Raw genomic sequence first — 23,854 nt, forward strand, 5'->3', positions numbered from 1 at the left:
AAAATACCTGATGACCTGTAAATAATCCCTGAGCTATACCAGGCAGCTGTATAAGGATAACAACATGGATTTTGGTAGGAAATTGTCTTCTGTCGTCAATTAGAAGTTTGAGTTCCCGTTGGATTGAATATCTGGCACATGCTATCAGCTCAGTATTCTGTTCCCCAGACTCACATTGAACTAGCAGTAAAGAATCAACACAAGTTGGTTTGTCTGCACATAACCTGAAAAATATCTATAAAATTGAGAATGGAAATGGGGAATGTGTCAAAGAGACAACAACTCGACCAAATAAAAAAACAACAGCAGAAGGTCACCAACAGGTCTTCAATGTAGCGAGAAATCCCTGGACACGGAGGCGTCCTTCAGCTGGCCCCTAAACAAATATATACTAGTTCAGTGATAATGAATGATAGATGTTGACCTATTGGTGGACTTCAGTTGCTGTCTGCTCTTTGGTCAGTTGCAAATTCCTAATTTTGATTCTCAATTTTTTATCACAACAATTTTTTTTTATCCCACTCATTAATTAGATGACCTTAAAAGGGATTCAAAGAATACAATAAGACTTATACTATCTAGATAACATTTTTCTTTTATTAGTGAATCAGCATATTTATAATCAAACAGTTGGTTTTCTCGTTTGAATTGCTTCACACTTTGTCATCTCAGGACTTATTGCTAACTATTGCAAATTTTGAAAATAATTGTGTGCATTTTTAATTGCAATTTTGAATAATGTACAAGCCTAATTTATTATTGTGCTTGAAAAAAAAATACATACAAATGTAAGCATCAGATATCAGAGAAGAAGTTTTTGTAATTGCAATACTCAACCAGTCACATTATCCAATTTAATTAAAACCTCAAAATAATTGAGGAATTAACCATACATGGTATGGACTTTTCTTCATGTTGAAAGTTTAATATTGTGTGGTACAATGTAGTTATGCAAATCCCACTACTTTGACTTTGGACTATGATGGATAGTTTTCTCATTGGCAATCATTCTAAGTTTCTTTATTTCAATTAATTCATTTTGTAATTTGATAAATCTAAACCTACTTAATTTTTCTACTAAATTGTTGTTCCGTATGAAACTGCTGTAACGTCAAAACAGTAACATTTTCCCTTCTTAATGGTAAACATTCACAAAGCTCTTCTACTTCAGATGCTGCAAAGATCCTGGAATTTGTGGTAACCTACCAAAAAACCCATATTAAGTGGTAAACCTATATGTATAAATGCTTGATTTCAAATAATAGGGACTATCAAATACATAACTATAATTCATTTTCTTATTTCCATATGCAGGTTTAGAGACAATGATTCCTAAATAAAATTGAAATTCATATAATATGACTGATTCCGTTATAAGTTTAATCTATAATAATATGTTTCTTCAACCAAAAAAAAATCCTTAATCATCATTTATTGCAATATTGCTTTGACCTACCTGGGCGCAAATATTATCATATGGATTTTCTTTTAGCTTAGTACAAAGGTATTCTCCTAAATTCTCATGCTGTTGCTTCTTTGAATATATTTCCATTTCTTCCCCTTGACCATTTTGTAAAATGAAAGCTGGTGCTGCACTCCATAACAATGAAGACTTTGCTTCTTTTAGAATCTGATAAAAATATAAAATGTGTATTCTTTCTTTTCAGAATTTGTAATGACAACCAACACTTGACTTGTAACCCAATTTTGTAAGGACAATCTTAAATCTGTCTGAGATATAGCCTTTTTGTGCTAATGTGGCGTAAAGCAACCAACAATCAATCAATCAAATAATTCTGTCTGAGCTTTTAAACAAATGATAGGTATTGAAACCAATACTTTTTTAATATAAGCAACTTTCAAGCTTAACTTGAATAACACCTATGCAATTTTGGTTTCTTTCGCTTTTTATAAAATAGTTTTAACTACTTAAATAAAGTTAATCACATACAGAGTTTGCTACAAAATATGTTGACTGTATCTATGTCATAAAAAAAGAAACAAAGGATACCACAGATACGGTTAAGTGTGCCTCATAATTTGGCTTACATTTAGATATTGACAATGAGTGTTGGTTGAGAATTAAACTTTGTAAATAGTTATCAAAAGTACCAGGATTATAATTTAGTACACCAGACACGCTTTTCGTCTACATAAGACTCAGCAGTGACGCTCATATCAATGTAAAAAGAGATGAAAAAAAAGACAATTGTGAATTGCCCATTTTGTGGCAATATTCCAGCTTTTGCTACAGTATATGGAGAAATTATCTCTGAGTTGATGTAATATTCCAGAGCATGATTCTTTACAAAACACTTTACAGCGAAAAAATTGACCAACACAACCCAACCAAATATGAATTCCTGTACACACGCTCCAGATGAATAAGCAGTTACCTGTTCAGCAGTAGTGACGACACCTGTTTCACATGAGAAGTATTAACAATCAAGTTACATCACTTTCAGTTACAGTTATAAATGCACAAAAAAGAATAAAAGAGTGGTAAAAACAAATAGTCAAAACTCATGGCCACCTCTGTTAGATATTTTCTTTAACAGTCAACATGTGGGAAACTTTTAAAAACAAGAATGCATCCCGAGTACATGGATGCCCCATCCTCACTATCATTTTCTATGTTTAATGGACCTTGAATATGGAGGAAAATCTCGAATTTGGAATTTAAATTAAAAAGATCATAGCATAGGGAACATGTGTACTAAGTTTCAAGTTGATTGGACTTCAACTTCATAAAAAACTACCTGGACCAAAAACTTTAACCTGGGACAAACGGACAAACAGACCCACAGACCAGAAAACGTAATGCCCATACATGGGGCATAAAATTTTAAATAAACTTATAAATTAAAGTCATGAGAAACAAGTGACCGGTGAAAAATAATGTTCTTCCAATTCTTGAACCAATGTATACAAACATCATAAACTTAGTCTTCTGTGCACGAATTTATCATTCTTTTCACATAAATTTCTTATAATCGTCAATATTTTTTTTTAATCGGTCAGTGTTGTGAAAGTATGACAAGTTATTAAAGTAAGTGTTTTGAAGACGAAGTTTAACGATTGTCACCTGTTTGTAAACAATCTATAAAAAATCAACAAAAGGCATGGAAATTGAGCATGTGTTTAACATGTAAATTCAGATAATAGTTTATTTTAAGGACATCCATGAGTATTGCAATCACAGGATTTTTACGAGATGGGTCACACTGAGGTCACCTTGCATACAGGAAATATGTCTGGAAGGAAGCAATTCCAGGAAGCAATTAAAATAAAGTAAACTTCTTCTAAATATGAATAAATTAATAATTTCCTTCAGAAATAAGTATATGTACATAAGTTTTATAATGAAAGCTATCCATTGAGTTATAAAAAAACATATGCATTATTTTTTTATTTGAGGTTTCTTATGACTTTAAGAAACTTTACTAAGTTATAGCTTTCCTGAAAGCAACACATAATCCCAGAAAATTTGAAGTGCTTGGTTACACTAAAGGGTAAAGATTGCTTTCATTTTGAATTGTGAACTGAAAAATCAAACATTGCATTATATGGGAGTGAACTTGGGTATTTTTTTTCCATTGTAGGAAACTATAGGAAAAATAGATAGAATAGTCATCTTGTACTACCATCTTGTGTACTTTTTTGAAGGTGTGAAAATACACATAGAATAACTATCAATAAAGTCACAAATGTGATTTAATTGCATTTGGTGCAATAAAACTCTGATGTGGACTTCAAGGTGTAAGTCAGGGAAAGAATAAAACCATAAAAGAAATCCTAATGTTAATACCTGTTCCTTTCTTGTGTAAATTTCCTGATCCTTGAATTTATTTTTCTCACAAATATGATGTATGACAGCAGAACATGTATCAGCATGGTACCCAATAAATGCATCGCCAATCTTTCTTTCAGTTTTCCTAAAAATAAGAACTTTATGTGAACAGCTTACATATAATTTTCAGAATGACATGGCATCTGTGAATATTTGTTAACTTGTCAAGGTTAAAGAGACAGATATTGTACAGCAGCCTTAAAAAACTTTTTTGGTTGACATTAACATGATTAATTAAATGCTCATCTCAAATTGTAAAAAAAGTTGTTTATTGGTTTATTGTTACCTGCTTCCAATACGTGGAGGCGATTTGTCTGCTGAAAACTTTTTAACCCACTCTGTTAGCTCCTTTGTAAGTTTAATCTGCTCCTCTGTTAGCATTGTGTGCATTGACAAAAAATGCTTTTCCAGGCGATTGATGAGTGGAATTGGAAATTTCTCATAAACAACATGTTTCTCAGCAACAACAACCAATCTGCAAGTATATAACATTAGAGTGTAAAAGGACAGCTATATAGATGTTCAAAGTTGAGCATGAAAATATCAAATTTAGGCAAAGACTGTCTTTTTTATATTTTGACAAATCCTGATTTGTATGGAAATGACATGCCAAGTCACAATTGCATTTATAACATGGTTGCTCGCAAGCTATAGGCACATTATTTTTACTCTCAGTCAATCATCTTTGCCTGCTTTGCAGAAAAACAAAAGATAAAAAAAATGTACTTTACAACAGACTAAATTATTTTAGATCTTCAGGTAATAGAATCTAATCTGTACATTTACTGATAGTGTTCTTTCAAAATGTCACAAAAGAAAAAAGAACACTCAGTATTGATTCAAATGGCAGTTGATGAATGCATAGCCATTGACACTAATATCCTGTCAGTGCATTGGTTGCTTCTCTTTTTGGGGTTTATAATAATGTATGGCACAGTTGAACATCATGTGACTTTTTTGTTTTTATTGGTAATAGGAATGGAGGTAAAAACAATTAATTACAAAAGCAATCAAAAAATAAAAGATGTTATGGTATAATAAAACTTGTTGTCTAAAATTTCTATATTATGAGAACAAATACAAAAACAATTTAAGGTTAATGTTTATTATGATGTGTATTCATTTGTTATTAATAAATGGGGAATGTGTCCATGGTGCCCCTGCTTGCATATCATCATAGTGTTATATAGAAACATAACTAAAGAACAGTAAAAGTAAAGCTACCCAAATTTGTATTTATCTAAATTTTGTTTAGGAGAATTGAAATTTACACGAGTTATCTTGTAGATACACAATGTTTTACCTGAAGTCCTTGTGTACTCTGCATTTTACTCTGTGGGTTCCAAGTCCAAGATCAACAAATCTTTCACCACAGAATTCAATGTAATACTTGAAATAAAAAAAAAGATAGCATTCAAAAGATAAAACAAATGTATATTCCATGATTTGCACTCAAAATAGTTATTACAAAATGGGGTTCACAGATCTAAAGAAAGTACTTTTTTTGATATTTTCAAATGTGAAGGAAGGAAGAGATATTGAAATACTACATATACCAAACATACATCAATACTAGTAAAATCAGTATCAAACATTTTATTGATTCATTGTATTAAGGTATATTTTTAAGACCAATCAAATACAACAATCTAAAAGTTATAAAGCCACTAATGCATGATCACCGAGGTAAACAATATTATATATATTTTTTAAACTCAATGCACAAATGTTTGTGCATCAGCATACATTATATCAATGGTCCAGCACTTGTACTTTTTAGAAGTGCAATGTAATCAGAAATCATATAAAACTTCCAAAGTTACTGAAGTATCAATAGTCAATATTCTGCTTTGAACCAAGTTTCAGAAATTTCAACCTCATTGACATATTTTTTGTTTGATCTTTTTAAAGTTCTAATTCATGCCTCTTTCACACAGACATTTAATTCAAATCGAATTTGAATCGAATGCAAATCGAATTCGCAAATCGCGTTCACACACTCTTCTTTTTTAATTTGAATTGATTCGAATTGGTTAATTTGAATTATCAAATTCTCATTAGAAATACACTTTTTTGAATACCAAGTAAAAGGTAACGTCCTTTGGACAGTAAAGCGAATTGACGTGCATTGTTATTCGAATTAAAATTGACGTTAGGACGTATAATGTTTCGAATGCGAATTAAACTAATTTGAATTAGTAAATGCAAATGGAATTCGAATTACGTGTGAACTCAACATGAAAATAAAATGAATAAACCAGAAAATATCAGGAAACCATATATCTATGGCTTCTTTAGCTGCTTTGGGTAACAAAACTCCTGTATGTCAGAGCAAGATCTAGAGTTAAAGAGGAAAATATATAGAAACACTTTTCTTCCCTTGAACTTGAAAATCACTCAATAAAATTGATATAATAAATATGAAAGGATTTAAGATTTGATTTGATGTTTTTTATATTAAGGGCCAGGTCAAGGTTCGTGTCATACCTTTATGTTAAATACTTTAACTAATCAAACTGTTGTATTATCTATTTGATAAAACTTGCCTGATTAAGAGCATCATATAAGCTTTCATACAGGTTTTCTAAATTAAGCAGGATAACTGTGGTTCCAGTTTCCATGCAAACTTTGATTCGGTTGATGTTTCTGCAAACCTGAAAAATTTTCAATGTCACTTTGATGCTTACATACAGAGAATTGCTCTTAATATTTTGAAGAGTAAAAAATTTTAAAATAATAAATTTGCAAATAAAAGGATTAAGAACACAGCACTCATCATAGCCATTATCGTGTATGTTGACCAATTTTGATAGAAAAGAAAATAAGCAAAAAATTACTTCAAGAAATTATTTTAAATGCATCATTAATTCCATCCAGCATGTCCAGCCTAAAATCCTGGATTGGTTACTCCAAGTACTTAAAATATCAAACCCTTATAAACCTTAATGCTAGCTTTTTTATCATTAATATTTCTGTCCAAAACAGCATGTCAATAAAAATAAACAAACATTTAACCTACTGGTTTTATAAAAGAAGACATTATTTATCACATAAATTTAATCTGAAAATTTCAAAAATCTATTTTAGATATTTATGTTTTTCATGTCAAATCAATGACTCTTTTCCAATTTTAATGTTCCTTCCATATTTTTATGGTTTTCTCCAGGGACTCCATGCCAATAAAAAGTGACTTCTATTTTATTAAGCCACCATTACTAAAAGCCAAATTATGCACCCAACAAACAAATATGAATATAATTACTTGTGTATATTCCTGGTCACTTGGAAAACTACTGCCAAACACTACTTCAGCATTGTCCATTGAGAAGATTTTCTGTTGAAGAATGGTTAAAGCTCCATAGTTTTCTGTAAGAAGTAGAAGATATCTGGTTTCACTGGAAAAAACAAGAAATGAATATCAAATTGGAGTCTGCACTTTGAAGCTTACGATTGTTGAACTTAAAAAGAACTGCCAGTAGGATTGACATTAAAGAACTCTAATGCATGACACTAGTACTTCAGGCTTGTTTTACAAGTTATGTTCTAGGGCCAGCCTGTAAAACCCTTATAACCTTGTGAATCATTACAATCATTTCATACATACAATGTATTTGTTCGCAATCATAAATATTGACAAACCTTTCTGACTGGGTACTTCCCTGCAGGCATGCCTGAATCATTCCAGTTGGAGAACATTCAGGGTCAAATTCTGTTCTCTGAAAATAAAAATTAGTATCTATAACTGATAATAATTAACTGTTGACACAGAGATACACCTCCCCTTTCTGCAATTTGATAATATAGTGGAATTGTTGAAATTAGAATTAAGCCTGTAACAGGGATACTATGCAAAGCATTCATAGTCAATGAGCCATGACTTGAGAGTCAAAAAACCTCCATGAAGAAAATTGCCAATGCTTTAATATATATATACAACTGCATACCACATATCATTGACCTACAATAAGTGGTTCCTTTGAAGTCGAAATAAACACAAACTTACATACTGTAAACCAACTAATTTTCATGAGCGATTTATTTTCACGAGTAGAAAAAATAACACGAATATAAATCGTCTCGAACTTGTAAAACTTAGATCTCTCCTTATTGATTTAAATCAAGTAAATTTGAAAATCTTTGAAAATCGCGAAATAAAATCGCCGCGGAATTGGCATGAAATAACGCAACGCAAAATATAGTATAAGCGAAAAATAAGTTGGTTTACAGTATTCTTGAGGTTTTCATGAACAGCATGACTTAGTCATTTTTTTGTAAGCCATATCCTGATATTACTGCACCATGGCAGCAATATATTTTGTTTTTTAAAAGTGAGTGTAGACACATTGTTCTTGATACCGAAATGTGCTGTATACAATAGTCTTTTAACACACATATACACAATACTAAGCTAGACCATTTTTATTTTAAAAAGTTAAGACCTTTATTGACTCTGATAACTTAATATTTGCATTAGTTAATTTTGATTCAAACTTACCTCTGCAGTGGTAATCACTAAATGTGCTAAATTTCTAGAAAATATATCCACTGGTTTGACAATTTTTTCTGGCAGTCCACCAAAATTTCTTAAAATACAATGTTTTAATTGATTCCATGTTGGTTTCCTTCGAGATATTGATATAAATCCATACAACATCTTTAGCAAGCTGAAAAAAAATAAACACTACAAAAACAGGTCTAATATATATCACACAATATTCTGGAATTGTATGAAGATCATCTAGATTTAAAAAAAAAAAAACAGATTCTTAAATATATGCCATAAAAGTTATAAACAGTTGCATACCAATATACAACTTTTATAAATGTACAAACAAACAAATCCCTACTAACATCATAAAAGTTCATACCTGTAAAAGTCTCGTAATCCATAGAACTCTCTCTTCGCTGTTGCTGCCTTATCAAATACTTTAAGATAGGACATTGCTAAAGGTTCTATCATGGGATATATCATGTCCTGTACAAATTCATCTGTGGAACAGATTTTGCTGAAAAAAAAACAGAAGAGTAATTTTCAAACCTTAACATAAGAATTTCTACTCGTCCTTTGTAGAACATATAACATATTTACTTTAAATATGTTAAATTATTAATATCTATTTATCAACAAAACTAAAAATGTGCTTATTCACATTTAGTAATATTAAAGCTGACAAAAATTTCCAAAGGAAATGTTTTATACATACTGTGCACTACTCAGCAATTCTTCTCTATCTGGTACATCTCTCTGTACAAAAATCCCTCTATTCATTTTAGCAGGATCCAATGCCCAGTTGGAAATTCCAATAAAAGCAACCTAAGTATATAAATAATAATTATGAAAATAAGAAAAGTTTAAAAACACCTGATTTAAAAAGTATATGCATCAATAATAAATCTTACAGTTGTTACTTACAGCCAACATTATTAGACATTTCAAATCAGCAAATATCTAACACAATGAAATCTTGATCAAATGTTTTTGAGATTTCCAAGACTAGCAACATTCAAATACATTTTAACATCACTGGAAAAGGGTTTATCTTACCTCCTATACATTTCTAGGAATATGATTGGTTAAAAGCGACCTGGTGGAGACCGTGTATATTCAATATTAGGTTAGTAGGGAGGCGGGGCTTATTTCAATACACTGTTAGTTGTGGATTTACGACTTGGGCACTGTTTGATTATTTAAAACTATTAAAGTTCTGTTTAATATTGTTGATATCAAGGTTGTTGATAATAAATATTTATCGTTTACATTAGTTGTTTAGTGCAGACCAATGAAGAAGGTTCTTAAAATTGAACACTTGAACACTTTTATACAGAAATAAGAAGATGTGTCATGATAGCAAATAAGACAACTAAATTCAACAAATAAAAATAGATGGTAAGATAAATTCGTTACACAGTGTGCTAGTGACCTAATATGATATATACAGGGTAAGTAAATTCCATATGGGGTGAGTTCGCTCTCACCCCATATGGAATTTACTTACCCTGTATATAACATATTAGGTCACTAACACACTATGTAACTAATAATATTTGCTGTTTCACTAAGGAGAATGAAAGAGACAAGGTAAATCTCGGTCGATATTCCTCATATCTAATTAATTGATTGTTATTTGTTTACATGTCCAGTGGACAATATTTTATGAAAGTCCAGGATGATAACGCATATGTAGCAACTGTAAGTCAGGTCTATCAGAATGACAGGCTGGAAAATTGAACTGTCATTGGTCAGAGAAATATTAGATAGGGACAGAATATTGGCCTTCTAATTGACCATCTTCAGACTTCATAAAGAGTTCTCATCAGCCTTCTTCAATGTGCAGAGACTGCAGCATGTAGCACTCTCAACACAGTGCTTCATTTAAAACATCTCCTTTTCAACAAGACATTAATGTGAAAAAGTAGCAGGGTAAACTATACAGGTGATTTTTTCAACTGCATGACCACCTCATTTTTACACGAGAACAGTGATATATTTCAATTCAATCTCCTAATACTACAGTTATTCATACCTTTTTGTGTGGTTCTGGTTTTTCATCACCTAAACAACCATCTTCTAGCAAAGGATGAAGTGTCTGAAATCATAACCAATATTTTATTCATTTTAAGGGTCTAACAAGAATGTGACCATAGTACACAGATGTCACACTATCATGTTTTTATGTTCAATTGACTGTGAAAGGAGTGAGTTCGGTAAGGGACATATTTGGCCCCAATTATAAAGTTCATATGAAAATAAATGTTTAAAGTTGCCTTAAAGACATGTGAGAAAGTAAAACATAACTATTTTTGTTAAAGTTTAATTCTAATATGTGGATTTTTACATCACCATAAGGTCAAGATAAGGATTTTGGTGAAATTTGACAAAATCAGCTGGATTTCAAAGAAATTAAGGACCAGGAAACTAAGAGTGCAAGTGTCGACAAACTTAATTTTCAAATGAGACATGTGAAATGTCTTCACAGACATTACTTTCAAAGATCTTTGTTGTCGACGTAGGCGCTCTATGTTTCTTGTCCAATAATCTATGGAAATTTACACATTTTCATTGATTTTTTCGTGAAAAATCAATATAATTAGGTACAACTTGCGACGTAATAATGAAACGCAGAAACGTAAAATTTTCGACAAAATGGCTTATTTCCTATCTAGTCACTACTATATTAGCTATAATTGATTGTGATATTGGTCAATAAATCCGAATTTGAAATTTGCGCTAAAAAGGTGGGCCATTTGAGGACCTTACTGAACATACTCCTTTGTGTCAAAACTGGCATTCAAAATAGACAGATTATATCATAGGAAACATGTGTATTAAGTTTCATCATAAACTACATAGACCAAAAACTTTAACCTGAAGTGGGACAGACAGACAGTTTTTGAACAAACTAATGCCTCGAAGTGGGGCATGAAAAAAATAATTTGTCCTGAAAAACAGGATTCTGTGACTTTTATTGACTTCATAGTTAAAGAGTTTCTTGTTCCGACAAATGAAGACACAAAATATAATCTTTTTACATTTCTTTCATTAAATTATATATATATAATATTTAATTGGCTTAAACACACACTTGAAATTTCAAAAATGTTTAATATAAATGAGAGACAGAAAAAAATTATGCTAATATTATTTGAAAGACCAAATTAAAATTAACACCGAAAGTACTTTGGAAAGGAGCAGAAAATCAGTTTTTAAAGACCTTTTGTATACGGAAATAATTTCTAAATTATACTGTTGATTCATTTATTTTCGTGTGTACAAATTTTCATGGTTTGAGGAAAATTGCATATTTGTGGTTATCTAATTTCGTGGTTAAGGCAGAGTCTGCATACATTCCTTTAGAAAATTTGCATTCCGTTACATATTTAAATTCATGGTTACCCTGTATCCACAAAATCCATGAAAATTGGTATCAAATGAATATTAATTAATCTAAAGTACCTTTAAAGGCATTCTGGATGAATCTTCAGCCAAACCTATCTCATCTAGTACCACTACTGATACAAATTTGTCCAAGTTTTTATCTTTTTGGTATGAAGCACAGTCCTCAAATGTGCCTAGTATTCCATCAGGGGTTGATAAAGGACTACACTGGAAGGAAACTGTTTGAACCTGAAATTAAATAATAATCTTACTTCATACATATATTGATAATTAGTGTTGAAAGGAGAGTATCAATTCTAGATATTCCAAGACAAAGACTTGTAAATATTTCTCTTTTGAAATTTCAATTACTTTTATATTTAAACAAAACAAAATGAATATTTTGGGGTTGAGGACACCAAAATTAACCTCAATATAGGTACACTACATTAAGACTAAGATGGTAACCCATAAACTTACAGAGTTTTAAAAAGTTACTGTCAAAAGTAAGCTTTTTACATATGTCAAGTCAGGCTTAGAAAATTGGCTCTATTTCGATGAAACTTCAGGAATTTATTTTAAAATGTGAAGGAAACCATCTGGCCGTAGGAACAAGTAATAAAAAATGTTTGAAACAGATTTTAGCAGGAAATGCCAAAAAAATGGTTAATGATTTTTTGCTAATGACAAATGGCAATCATATTCATGAAGTCCATGTGAATGCATTTGCTCATTTTGAGTGTGGACAAAATCAATTGTAATTGTTTCTTACTTTTCATAGACTCACATTTATTTAAAAATGTACAATTTTTTACTAAGTGCCAAAAACCTATAAAGGTTTTCCTTTTAATATTTTTTTTAAAGATTATGAACAAGCAAAATCTCACCCCACTTTTAATTATACCTGTTTAAAGCTTTTATAGAAATCACAGTGGGAAGCATTCCCTTGCATAGCGTCAGAAACTAGTGTTTTTGCAAGAGACTTGGAACTTCCAGGTTTGCCTACTAAGAACATAGGTATTTTCAGCTCTATGCAAATGACCATCAAAAACACATTTTCCTTCAAGGCCTGGTTTTTGGCAATGTTTGGAGCCAATGTCATATTCTCAACAAAAACTAACTGACATCTACAATAAAAAATATTTGATTATTCAATATAATCCCAATGTTGAGTTTTAGCTTGAATTCCATAAGTTAATGTTGTAAAATCTGTGAAGTGACAAATTGATAAATTTCATTTGGTGATGTTGGAAGTCTGAATTTTCATACAAATAAAATAGTCAATTAAAATCTTGTAGAAACAATTTATATGAAAAACAAGAATGTGTCTATAGTACATGGATGCCCCACTCGCATTACCATTTTCTGTGTTCTGTGGACTGTGAAATTGGGGCCAAAACTCAAATCATAGGGGACATGTGTACTAAGTTTCAATTTGATTAGACTTCAACTTCATCAAAAACTACCTTGACCAAAAATTTAACCTGAAGTGGGACAGACAAACAACCGGATGCACAAACCAGAACACATAATGCCCCTCTCCTATTGTAGGTGGGGCATAATAAACAATTTACTGATGTGAAACTTTTAACTAAATTTGCAAATTAAGACAGTGTCATCTATATATCTATCTATGGGACCCCACAAAACAACTTTTTAAACAATGAAAAAAAATTAGCCTGTACTTCAGTGGTTATCATTGGTAGGTGTCCGTCATATAAGTCTTTTTGTTTGTGTTGTTAAAGCCTAAATATAGGCATAATGTTTTGCTTGAATTGTTTCATATTGTCAGGTCTTTTCTGGCTGACTATATAAGTAATGGGTTTGCTCATTATTGATATCTAAGATGACCTTAAGTTGCGTTTTTGAATAGCTGTTTCATTAGCAATCATACCATTTTGCCTTATTATTTGTATCATAATAGAATCTCTGAACAAAAAGATCTCAAAATAAAACAGTTAAGAATTTATGGGTATATTCCTTTAAAGCAATCTGAAAATGTTCAACTATCAGTCAATTTTTTTTTAAAGAATTTTTATTTGAATTTCACTATTAAGGGAAAATCTAATATCAGGCCTGGAGTATTTTCATCCTTTTCAGGCCTTTGATAGATGACTAGGGGTTTTGCTCATTTTTTAAGGCAATACTGGTTTCAGGTGGAGAGTTGGCTCATTGTGAATTATACCCATTTTCTTATTTTCTAAATTATGTCTTAGCTTTCTATTGGCAAATTGAATGTTTCCCCATATTTTCTTACATATACACTCACTTTTCTATTTCTTCCTTAATTTGGTCTGCTTTCCCAGGTAAAGGTAAAGGATGTACAAAATATCTGGACACATGTTCCCTGTACTCTTTCCTTTTCTTTAGACAGGAATGATAACACACACCCAAAGCAAGAACAAGAGATCTAGTCACATCATCAATATCCTGAAATATTAATTATATTGTTTAAAAGTTAATTTGTCAGTAATTTACATAAACTCTGTTGTTTTATTCATATTTATATAATTTAATTTTGGATGTAATGCGTCTTCTGATTGGCTGACGTTATTTTGTTATGAGCCCATAGACATAATTTAGTCATGTGACCACAGTCATCAACGATATTTTCATGGTTTTCAACGGTTTAAAATGGAATTTAGAATTAAATTATAAGAAATGACTGGAATATTTTTTCTGTCTATTTTCGAAATAACAAAAAAATTTTGGTGCACACTGTTAAATAACCCACTACACGCGTTATTCAGTGTGCACCAATTTTTTAATGTTATTTCTTCATAGACAGAAAAAATATTACAGTCATTCCTTAAATAATACACATTATACATTTTATATTGTTTAATAGACAGAGCAATGATTCAGTTATATGCAAAATCTGGTTTTTTATTCATATATATTCATAACTCATATATATTCATAACTCATATATATTCATAACTCATATATATTCATAATATACTCTATGTATAACAATAACATTAATTTATTTTGACTGGCCTTCCAAGGAGCCTCCACAGCAGAGTGGTCAAAGTAGATCTACAGTAATTATTGTATCAAAAGCTTGTTAACACTGAGGCTGCACACATGGCTAAGGCATTAGACTCCTATCTTAGTTGACTAGAATTGTTAGTTTTCCTTACTGAAGGTTGGTGGGTCTCTGAATCTAAAGACCCCCCTTAAAATGGAGTTATACACAAATCAAACATGGGCTGAAAAAGAACTAACAAGTGTTACAGATAATATGTTAGTTTTCTTTTTACTAGGCTGTGTAAATTTTAATAAAAACCATTATTATCAATAACAGACTAACTTGAGTTTGTGAAAGAATATTTGAAAATACATAATCTATGTCAATCACATGTTTTACTAAAAAGGAAAACTATTTTAATCTTCTTTACTTAAAACCCACACACCAGTGTTTGCATGGGTTCCCTATCATTGAAATACAAATTCCATTAATATTATAAATAAATGCTTTTGTCTTATGTACCTTGTTTACTGTAAGATATCTTGCAAATGTTCCTCCATCTTGGACATTTCTTCTTTGCTTTTCAGGGGTTCTCCTTTTAATTTCGCTAAACAGCATTGACTTTTTATCTTTACTTTGTTTGTAGAACCAACTCATAACTTTTAAGACTCTTTCTACATCACGTAGGCTGACAAAGCTACATTCATCCTGCAATGAACAGCATTATATATATTTACTTTATAAATAGTTATAAATAAATGATTTGCCTATTCATATTGTTCAAGACCTTAATGACATATAGATTATTCTTGGCTTTTGGGGTATTTGGGTTCTGTCTCATTGACATTATATACATAATAAAGAGCTGTGCCATTAGCTCATGATAGTGATACATAGAAAGCATAAATGTTGGCTTTTGGAATCTTTCCATATACATAAAACACATTTGGACATATTTGCATTCTAAAAATGGTTCAAAGATTCCTAGGACAAAAGGAGAAAATGGTTATCTGCTCAATGATAAATGATATTTGTAGTTTTTAAATAGCAATACTGATATTTTGTGATTAGATAATTATGAAGCCATTGATCAACGCATTTTCAAACTGGAACACATTTTGAAGCAATTAGGAATTACTTTTATTGTTTATATTTAAAATTGAATATTAAGGATACCAATATGTTTGTGTTTTGACAATAGAACCAGGTATTCATTCCATAACAGGTGAAAAGTTGTTGGTTAAGTTAGTTTACCATTATGTTGTGGTCACTTCAACTTAAATATATGTACATTATTTATGATGTGAACTTTTAAAATTGTATGGTAAGAAATGGTTTAGACCCTAATTACACAGTTAAATGAACATTCAAATATGTGTGAGAGGGCATTAGTATTGTGTTCAATGGACACACAATTTTGTTTACTTTTCACAAGGTCATCAGTAGAATTTCTAAACAAGCAACATTCCATATATACTCTATCAATCAGATGTTTGTTTTTTTGCAATACTCACTATTTATTATATAATGTTATTGCACTCCTTATAAATGAATTAGTACAACTATATAAGGTCATTTGACACAACTGCTTTATAATGCAAATGAATATAAAACACAAAGTTAAACAAGCAATGCTATAGGAGATTCACAGAGAGAACAAAATATTGATACCTTTTGACTTCTCATGAAACTTTGTGATGCTGTTAGTATTTTGCTAACCACTGTCTCCAATCCTTGTAATCTTGGCAGACTGTTGTTATATATCTGAATGAAATAAATATTTATTACTTGAATAAGTGCATAATAAATTCACATCTTTTTTTTAATCTTCTTTTTAATTAATAGTTTTGACACTAGTAGAAATAGAAATCTTCAAAGGAGAGTGTAGTACATTTTCAATGAAGTTTAACATAATGTAGCAGGAACAATTCTGCCTAAGATTCGGGGGTGCGGACCACAGCTAATTCTAGTTTGTAAACTGATGTGTGCGGAAAACGACTGATGCCAAAAGTGATGAGCTGTAATAAACCCAAGTAAATGATAACCAAAAACTGAAATCAATATATAATTTAATCAGCAAAGTACAACTGTTATCATGTAAAGCCAAATATATGTAGAAATGGAGCATTCCATGACTTCAAATTAACCGTATTAAGGAGGCATGTAGCAAATGCACTAATGTAATCGATGGTTGGAAAGCCTGGCTTTCCTTGGTTGAATTGAATGTCAGTCCTCAGAGAATTTAAAATATGAATCTAAAAGAAGTTATATAAAATATATAAATCTCTCGCCGAAGGTATCCAGAGAAGTTGCAACGATGCAAATATTAAACTTTACAATTAAGATAAATATCACTAAATAATGATTTCAAATAGCAAAAGCTATGCAATTTAACAAATATATACTGAATAAGCTTCAAGTAAATTATCAACTTAAGAAATATGAAATTTATAGTTTTAAACAAGGGAAATAATTATGACATAATAATCCTAACTGCTACATTCCTCCCCCCTAAGACAAACAATAAATTTCATAAATAAAAGTCTGCAAACTGAAATGTCTTTCAAATTCATGTATCTGCATCAATACGCACATTAAATCCAAATGTCAGGATCAAACGTTAAATCAAATATACATCAGTTAAAGTTGAAGCACGGGAATGTTCAAGGAGATAGCAACACTAGTCAGATAACCTCCTCCTCCCTTTGAAAACAAATGTAAATGAAATAACATTTGAAAATTTGGTTTATCAAAAGTCTATCAACGTTCACCAGATAAAACATCTTTCAAACACATGTCATTATATCCATTTTAAATTAATTAAATTAATGTCACTATTTAACGCATACACAAACACATCGGAATCAGCTTCATCTGTTAAAGGACGCGACTTTAAGTCCTCTTGGTATATAGGTAGGCCTCTGAATCAGTGGTACGGCATATAGGGTAACGGCACAGCTAACGGTTGAAATCCAACATGAAAAGTTATACCAGGCAATATCCACCAATGTTGATTTCACAGTGGCACATTTGACGTGTACCACCGGGTTCTATTACTGCAATCCAACGTTGTTGATAATGGTAACACAGACGTTGTGCCACCGGAGATGGATCGGGTCCATCTGTATGCAAGGGTCTCAAAATAAAGTTGGACGATGTCCATCTTCTTAGCAAGGTTCTAATTAATGGATAAGATCCATCTGTATAGGCTTGAAGAGTTCCTAACTTCAAACTTAACGTTCACTCTATTGGTTTCTGCCATGACAAAAGTCAAGAAGTCGGTCTCCCGTAAACTCTCTAAATAATAAATATTTAGCTAGAGATTACAATCCAGACAAACGAGCAACAACTCATAAAACAAGCCAATTCCTACTAAAACTAGCTAACAGTCTACACTTCAAACTGAACAGAAGATCAGCCATAATTCAAGCCAGTATTTAAATGAAAAATAAAACAAGTTGGGATGTGCAACATCCCTCCCTTTGAAAAAGAAAAAACCAAACAGCCAAAACTGAGAGGCATGACACCCCTGAGTACATTGAAATAAATATGAAGTAAAACTATAAATATAAAACACAATGTAAAAACAAACATTAAACCAAGGTTACACAATCTGAACTGCAAAAAATGTGATTTAAATCGTTCTTCAACATCTCGCCTATTTCTGAGGGCTTAACTTGACTATCTGCAGAACTTTCATCTCTGGCATGAACTCTCAAAGACATATTTGGACACTTAGACCTGACATGACCTAGCTGATGACATTTAAAACATCTCTTAGGTTTACGTTTCCTTCGTGATCTCAATCGCCTCCTCAATATATTAATTAAAATTTCAAAACTTGTGTGAACATTATTACAACAAACTGAACTTTCGGACTTATCAGTAATCTCAGGATCACCAGAAAAATGAACAGCTTCATATTCAATAGCTAGTGATACCGCCTCGTCTAAACTATGAGGGTGCTGAAATGTGACAAATTTAGCCATCTCAATATTCAAAAATGATGTAAATAAGTCAACAAAATACGAATCCAAATCAGAAAAAATTATCAGGATAAGCCTTATGAGCTAGTATCTTAAAACGCTGACCAAAATCAGAAATTGTTTCCTTTTCTTTCAAGCTGCAAACTCGCAGTTGAAATTTAAAATATGCCATCCTCTCCTTAGGATTGAACCTCTGAATGAGAACATTTTTCAAGCAGTCATAATCATATAACTGTGGCCGTTTTAAGAAACGTAAAATAGTTTGAGCATCGCCTCTCAAGTTCATTACCAACTGACATGCCATCTCAAATTCATTCCACTTATTCCAAAGAGAAACTGTCTCGAAATGGACAAAATAATCTGTAATATCAATGCTGATACCATCAAACGAACAAGGTTTTTCTTCAAACCTTATCGTAACTGAATATATTTACAAAATAAACCAAACAATGAACATAAAATACCCCAGAAATAACTACCGGGGTATTCAATACTGGTCTGCTGAGGACTGTCATATCCAGTGGCACCAAACATTGACTCAAATGTCTGCTCCATTTCTAAGTATAATTTTGTTCAGTTACAAACCAGAAAAGCTGCTTTAGAATTCCACACCCCACCTGCACTACCAAATGTAGCAGGAACAATTCTGCCTAAGATTTGGGGGTGCGGACCACAGCTAATTCTAGTTTGTAAACTGATGTGTGCGGAAAACGACTGATGCCAAAAGTGATGAGCTGTAATAAACCTAAGTAAATGATAACCAAAAACTGAAATCAATATATAATTTAATCAGCAAAGTACAACTGTTATCATGTAAAGCCAAATATATGTAGAAATGGAGCATTCCATGACTTCAAATTAACCGTATTAAGGAGGCATGTAGCAAATGCACTAATGTAATCGATGGTTGGAAAGCCTGGCTTTCCTAGGTTGAACTGAATGTCAGTCCTCAGAGAATTTAAAATATGAATCTAAAAGAAGTTATATAAAATATATAAATCTCTCGCCGAAGGTATCCAGAGAAGTTGCAACGATGCAAATATTAAACTTTACAATTAAGATAAATATCTCTAAATAATGATTTCAAATAGCAAAAGCTATGCAATTTAACAAATATATACTGAATAAGCTTCAAGTAAATTATCAACTTAAGAAATATGAATTTTATAGCTATAAATACGTTACCATCATAAATTCTGAGTGTAACCCCAATTGCGTCATAGGTCAGATGGAAAATCCCAACTAAAAATAAACGTATTCTCACTGGTCCGGACATATACCCCTGTTTGCCCATATTCTTCCATTCAATTTCCATCTGCGACATCGGTCACACGTGCACATCAAACAGATTCAACAGAGAAGTGTTTAGTTTTTTGAATAGCTTAATTGCTTTTCATATATATTGTGTATTTTATTGGAAATATATTCCCTTGTTTTGTTTAAATTTCTAAACAAATTATTTGTGTTTTTTTGACTAAAGTAAAATTTATTATGGACTTTAATTTGAATAGTCCGTATGTAAGTATTCCTGGTTCGGACTATCTCTTAGATGGGTCACTACCTTTAAGTCCCCCCCAAACTACCAGTACATTGACCGGAGTTTCGACAACGGTGTCTGGTAATGCTACCTATCCGACCCTTTCACAAGGTTCGGCCATGCATTTTGGGGGGGTACCTACGTCAACTTCGGTGACTCATACTTTATCTAGGTCTGTTAATTCAGCGGGTACTATTAGTTCTGTCCCAGGTACAGCTATGGGCTTGAACTTGCCAGGTTCTAGACCCCCATTATCCTATTGTGGGTATATGCTTCCCAACACGGGCACACAACCTTTACCCTCATGGTCTCAGCCACCTTGGCCACAGTCTTACCCTTATGGTGGGTTTATGCCAAACCAACCTGGTTTTTGGCCTTATAGGGACAATTTCTATGGTCCCCCTTCTGGGGTAGCTACTGCACCACCTTTAGCTCCTGCTCTACCCGTAGCAGTATCTTTGACTTCTGCAGTAGCTCCTTCTACCACCGTACCTGACTCTCAAGCTTCTAGTTCTTCACATGGTACTCAGGTTTCTGATCATGCATCACCTTTGGATGGTTTACAGAAGTTACTTTTAGACTTTGGTGAGTCTTTCAAGGCAGAATTCCATACTCTATCCAGTCGTATGACTCTACTGGAAAATAGAGTTTCTTCTCATCAACCTTCTCCAGCTAAGTCTGTAGAATGTGATGAGAGGGAGGATGACGAGCTTTCTGTTTCCCCTGGGAGTCATGAAAGGGCTTTCCTCACTGATGAGGATGTTGAAAGTTCTTCTTCTCCCAAGGTATCGAAGACGGCCCCTGAGCCTTCTTCTAAGTCAGCTCAACAACCTCCCACCAAGGAGACTGAGGATCCTCCTTCCTTGAAGGATCTTAGGGATAAGGTGTATACCTTGATGAGGGATGAAGCACATATCCCTTTTCTCACTCCTTCCAAGCCGAAGAAACCTTCTTCAACTTTTGAGGCTTCCTGTGGTATTTCTCAGGATACTGTGACTTCTCACAATTCTTTTCCTGAATCTGGCCATATGGCTTTTGCTTTACAATTTATTAATGAAGGTATCGCTAATTCTGCTAGTGAAAAGGTTTCTAATAACAATATCTCAGGATTTGGAATGTCATCCTTTACTGATCAGGTTAAGTACAAGGATTTTGATATCTTTGATTCTTCACTGGGTAGACTTGTTCCCAGTTGTGACAAATCTATGTCATCTTTATTGGGAAAAAAGCCAGTAGATGGTCTTCGTCTCACTCAACCTGTTTGGTCAAAGACTGAGAATCTCCTTCGTAGTGCTTCTCAAGTTCTTGGTACAGCCGAACATTTTCTAGCTGCAACCGGACATTTGCTTAACAGCGAAGATTCGGTTGTTCCAGCAGAAGTACGATCCTTCTTACTTCAACTGGATAAAGCTTTAGGTTCATCTCAGTTGCTTTTAATGGGTTCTATTGCTAATTGCACCCTATCAAAAAGAGCAGAGTTTCTTGAAAACATTTCTATAGCTGAGCCTTTGAAAGATTCTTTACTGAAATCTCCACTCTCTGACAAGATGTTTGGTTTACCCTTACAGCGGGTTCAAGAGGAACTCAGCAAAAATCCTCCTCCAGTCAAAGTTAGTGTACAAATGCAAGTTACTAATGGCAAGAGGTCGGTTAATGCTACATCTAGTTCTAATAGTACTTCTGCTTCAGGTGGTCCTCCTTCTTCTGCTAAGAAAAGGAAGAATAACTACGGCAAACCGCAGAACAAACCCAATAACTCAGGAAAAAGCTCAGGTAAGCCTTCTGGTGGTTTTAAGGGTTCCAAGAAACCTGGGTCTAGTACCTAGGTTCTTGCCCCCTCGTACGTTATTGACAGCTTCCCCAGGGGAAAATTTACAACAAGTTCCTCAAAAATCAATACCAGTAGGGGGGAGGTTAAGTTTTTTCCTAAATCAGTGGAAGAAAATTACCTCAGACTGTTATGTGCTGTCAATAATTCGAGGGGGATTAACACTTCAGTTCAAGAACCCACCTCCTCTATCTGCAGTTCCAATAAGTTTGTCTCATACACAAGACCCAGTCAAGTGTCAACTTCTGTCAGTAGAAGTGGACACTATGTTACAAAAAGCTGCAATAGAGCTCATACACAAGACCCAGTCAAGTGTCAACTTCTGTCAGTAGAAGTGGACACTATGTTACAAAAAGCTGCAATAGAGGAGGTGTCGATCTTAACTCTGTCTCCGGGATTTTATTCCCGTCTTTTTCTGGTTCCAAAGAAGACTGGAGGAATGAGGCCAGTCATAGACCTATCTATTCTGAACAAATTTCTTATTGTTCCCCACTTCAAAATGGAAACAAACAGATCCATCAGGGCTTCAATCCTTCCGGGAATGTGGACTACTTCTCTGGATCTTTCAGACGCGTATTTCCACATTCCCATTTCCAAAACTTACAGGAAATACCTTCGCTTCGTTTGGAACAACAAAGTTTTCCAGTTCAAGGCTCTCCCTTTTGGCCTGTCTACAGCCCCTTTGGCTTTTACAAAAATCATGCAGGCTGCTATAGCTCACCTACATTCCCTGTCTATTCAGATTCATTCCTATCTGGACGATTCCCTTCTCAAGGAATTTTGCCCAATCAAATTGAGGGTTCAGACAGATTTGGTCATCAATTGTTTTCTGTCCCTAGGCTTCCTTATCTCTTGGAAAAAGTCAGAGATAATTCCGTCTCAAGACTTTGTTTTCCTGGGAGAACATTTCCTAACCAGTGTAGGCCTAGTCCTCCCACCAGAGGAGAAATTTACAAAACTATGTCAGAAAATACATTTATTCCTGACGGTTCAATCAGTCACAGCATGTCAATTCTTGCAACTTCTGGGTCTATTGAACTCTCTGGCAGATGTAATTCCATTGGGACGACTTCACATTCGTCCGCTTCAGTTTTATCTACACAAGTTATGGATTGCAGCTTCACAAGAATGGGAAGCATTGATTCCAATCACTCAGCCTTTATTTCCACACCTTCAATGGTGGTTAGTACGGGAAAATGTAATGAGGGGCCTATGTCTGTCCCCTCAAGTTCCCAGTCTAACATTATTCACAGATGCCTCCACCCTCGGTTGGGGAGCATATCTGGAGGGGCTTACAATCTCGGGAGTCTGGAGTCCAGATCTTTTGGAAGAGCATATCAATGTATTGGAAATGAAAGCAGTTCTGTTTGCACTGAATCATTTCCAAATGTCTCTAAAGAATCAGTCTGTCATTCTGGCCATGGACAACACAACAGTTGTAGCTTATCTCAAGAATCAGGGAGGAACTCATTCACCTTCTCTTTATCAGATAGCCAGAGACATTCTCCTTCTGTGTTTTCAACTCCAGGTTCATCTAGTGGTGAGACATATTGCGGGGCACCTCAATATTCTAGCCGACACTCTATCCAGATCTCTTGCTCCAGTAAACACGGAGTGGGAACTACTTCAAGTAGTTTTCAAAGCTGTGACTCTTCATTGGGGGTCACCTCAGATAGATCTGTTTGCGACCAGTCTCAATCACAAACTTCTAACATTTGTGTCTCCGATTCCAGATCCAAAATCTTTTGCAGTAGACGCAATGAGCCTATCTTGGAAAGGAATGTTCGGGTACGCCTTCCCTCCTTT

At 33.2% G+C, this 23,854-nt stretch overlaps 1 protein-coding gene across 1 annotated transcript in view; it reads right to left on the reverse strand.

Moving 5' to 3' along the window:
- Positions 1-23,854, reverse strand: part of LOC134700396 (E3 ubiquitin-protein ligase RNF213-like) — a 120,412-nt gene that overhangs the window by 61,826 nt on the left and 34,732 nt on the right. Inside the window, exons 20-37 of the mRNA XM_063561784.1 lie at positions 16,369-16,461; positions 15,220-15,405; positions 13,996-14,156; positions 12,631-12,853; positions 11,805-11,975; positions 10,375-10,437; positions 9,055-9,164; positions 8,719-8,856; positions 8,346-8,514; positions 7,490-7,566; positions 7,113-7,245; positions 6,397-6,504; positions 5,154-5,239; positions 4,137-4,325; positions 3,809-3,935; positions 1,457-1,630; positions 1,066-1,202; positions 8-224 (exon numbers count right to left, since the gene is read on the reverse strand). Coding sequence (XP_063417854.1) covers positions 8-224; positions 1,066-1,202; positions 1,457-1,630; positions 3,809-3,935; positions 4,137-4,325; positions 5,154-5,239; positions 6,397-6,504; positions 7,113-7,245; positions 7,490-7,566; positions 8,346-8,514; positions 8,719-8,856; positions 9,055-9,164; positions 10,375-10,437; positions 11,805-11,975; positions 12,631-12,853; positions 13,996-14,156; positions 15,220-15,405; positions 16,369-16,461 — 2,562 coding nt within the window. The remainder of the gene's footprint in view (positions 1-7; positions 225-1,065; positions 1,203-1,456; positions 1,631-3,808; positions 3,936-4,136; positions 4,326-5,153; positions 5,240-6,396; positions 6,505-7,112; positions 7,246-7,489; positions 7,567-8,345; positions 8,515-8,718; positions 8,857-9,054; positions 9,165-10,374; positions 10,438-11,804; positions 11,976-12,630; positions 12,854-13,995; positions 14,157-15,219; positions 15,406-16,368; positions 16,462-23,854) is intronic.

The sequence above is a fragment of the Mytilus trossulus genome, unplaced genomic scaffold, assembly GCF_036588685.1.
Source record: "Mytilus trossulus isolate FHL-02 unplaced genomic scaffold, PNRI_Mtr1.1.1.hap1 h1tg000138l__unscaffolded, whole genome shotgun sequence".
In the NCBI taxonomy this organism is placed as follows: Eukaryota; Metazoa; Mollusca; class Bivalvia; order Mytilida; family Mytilidae; genus Mytilus; species Mytilus trossulus.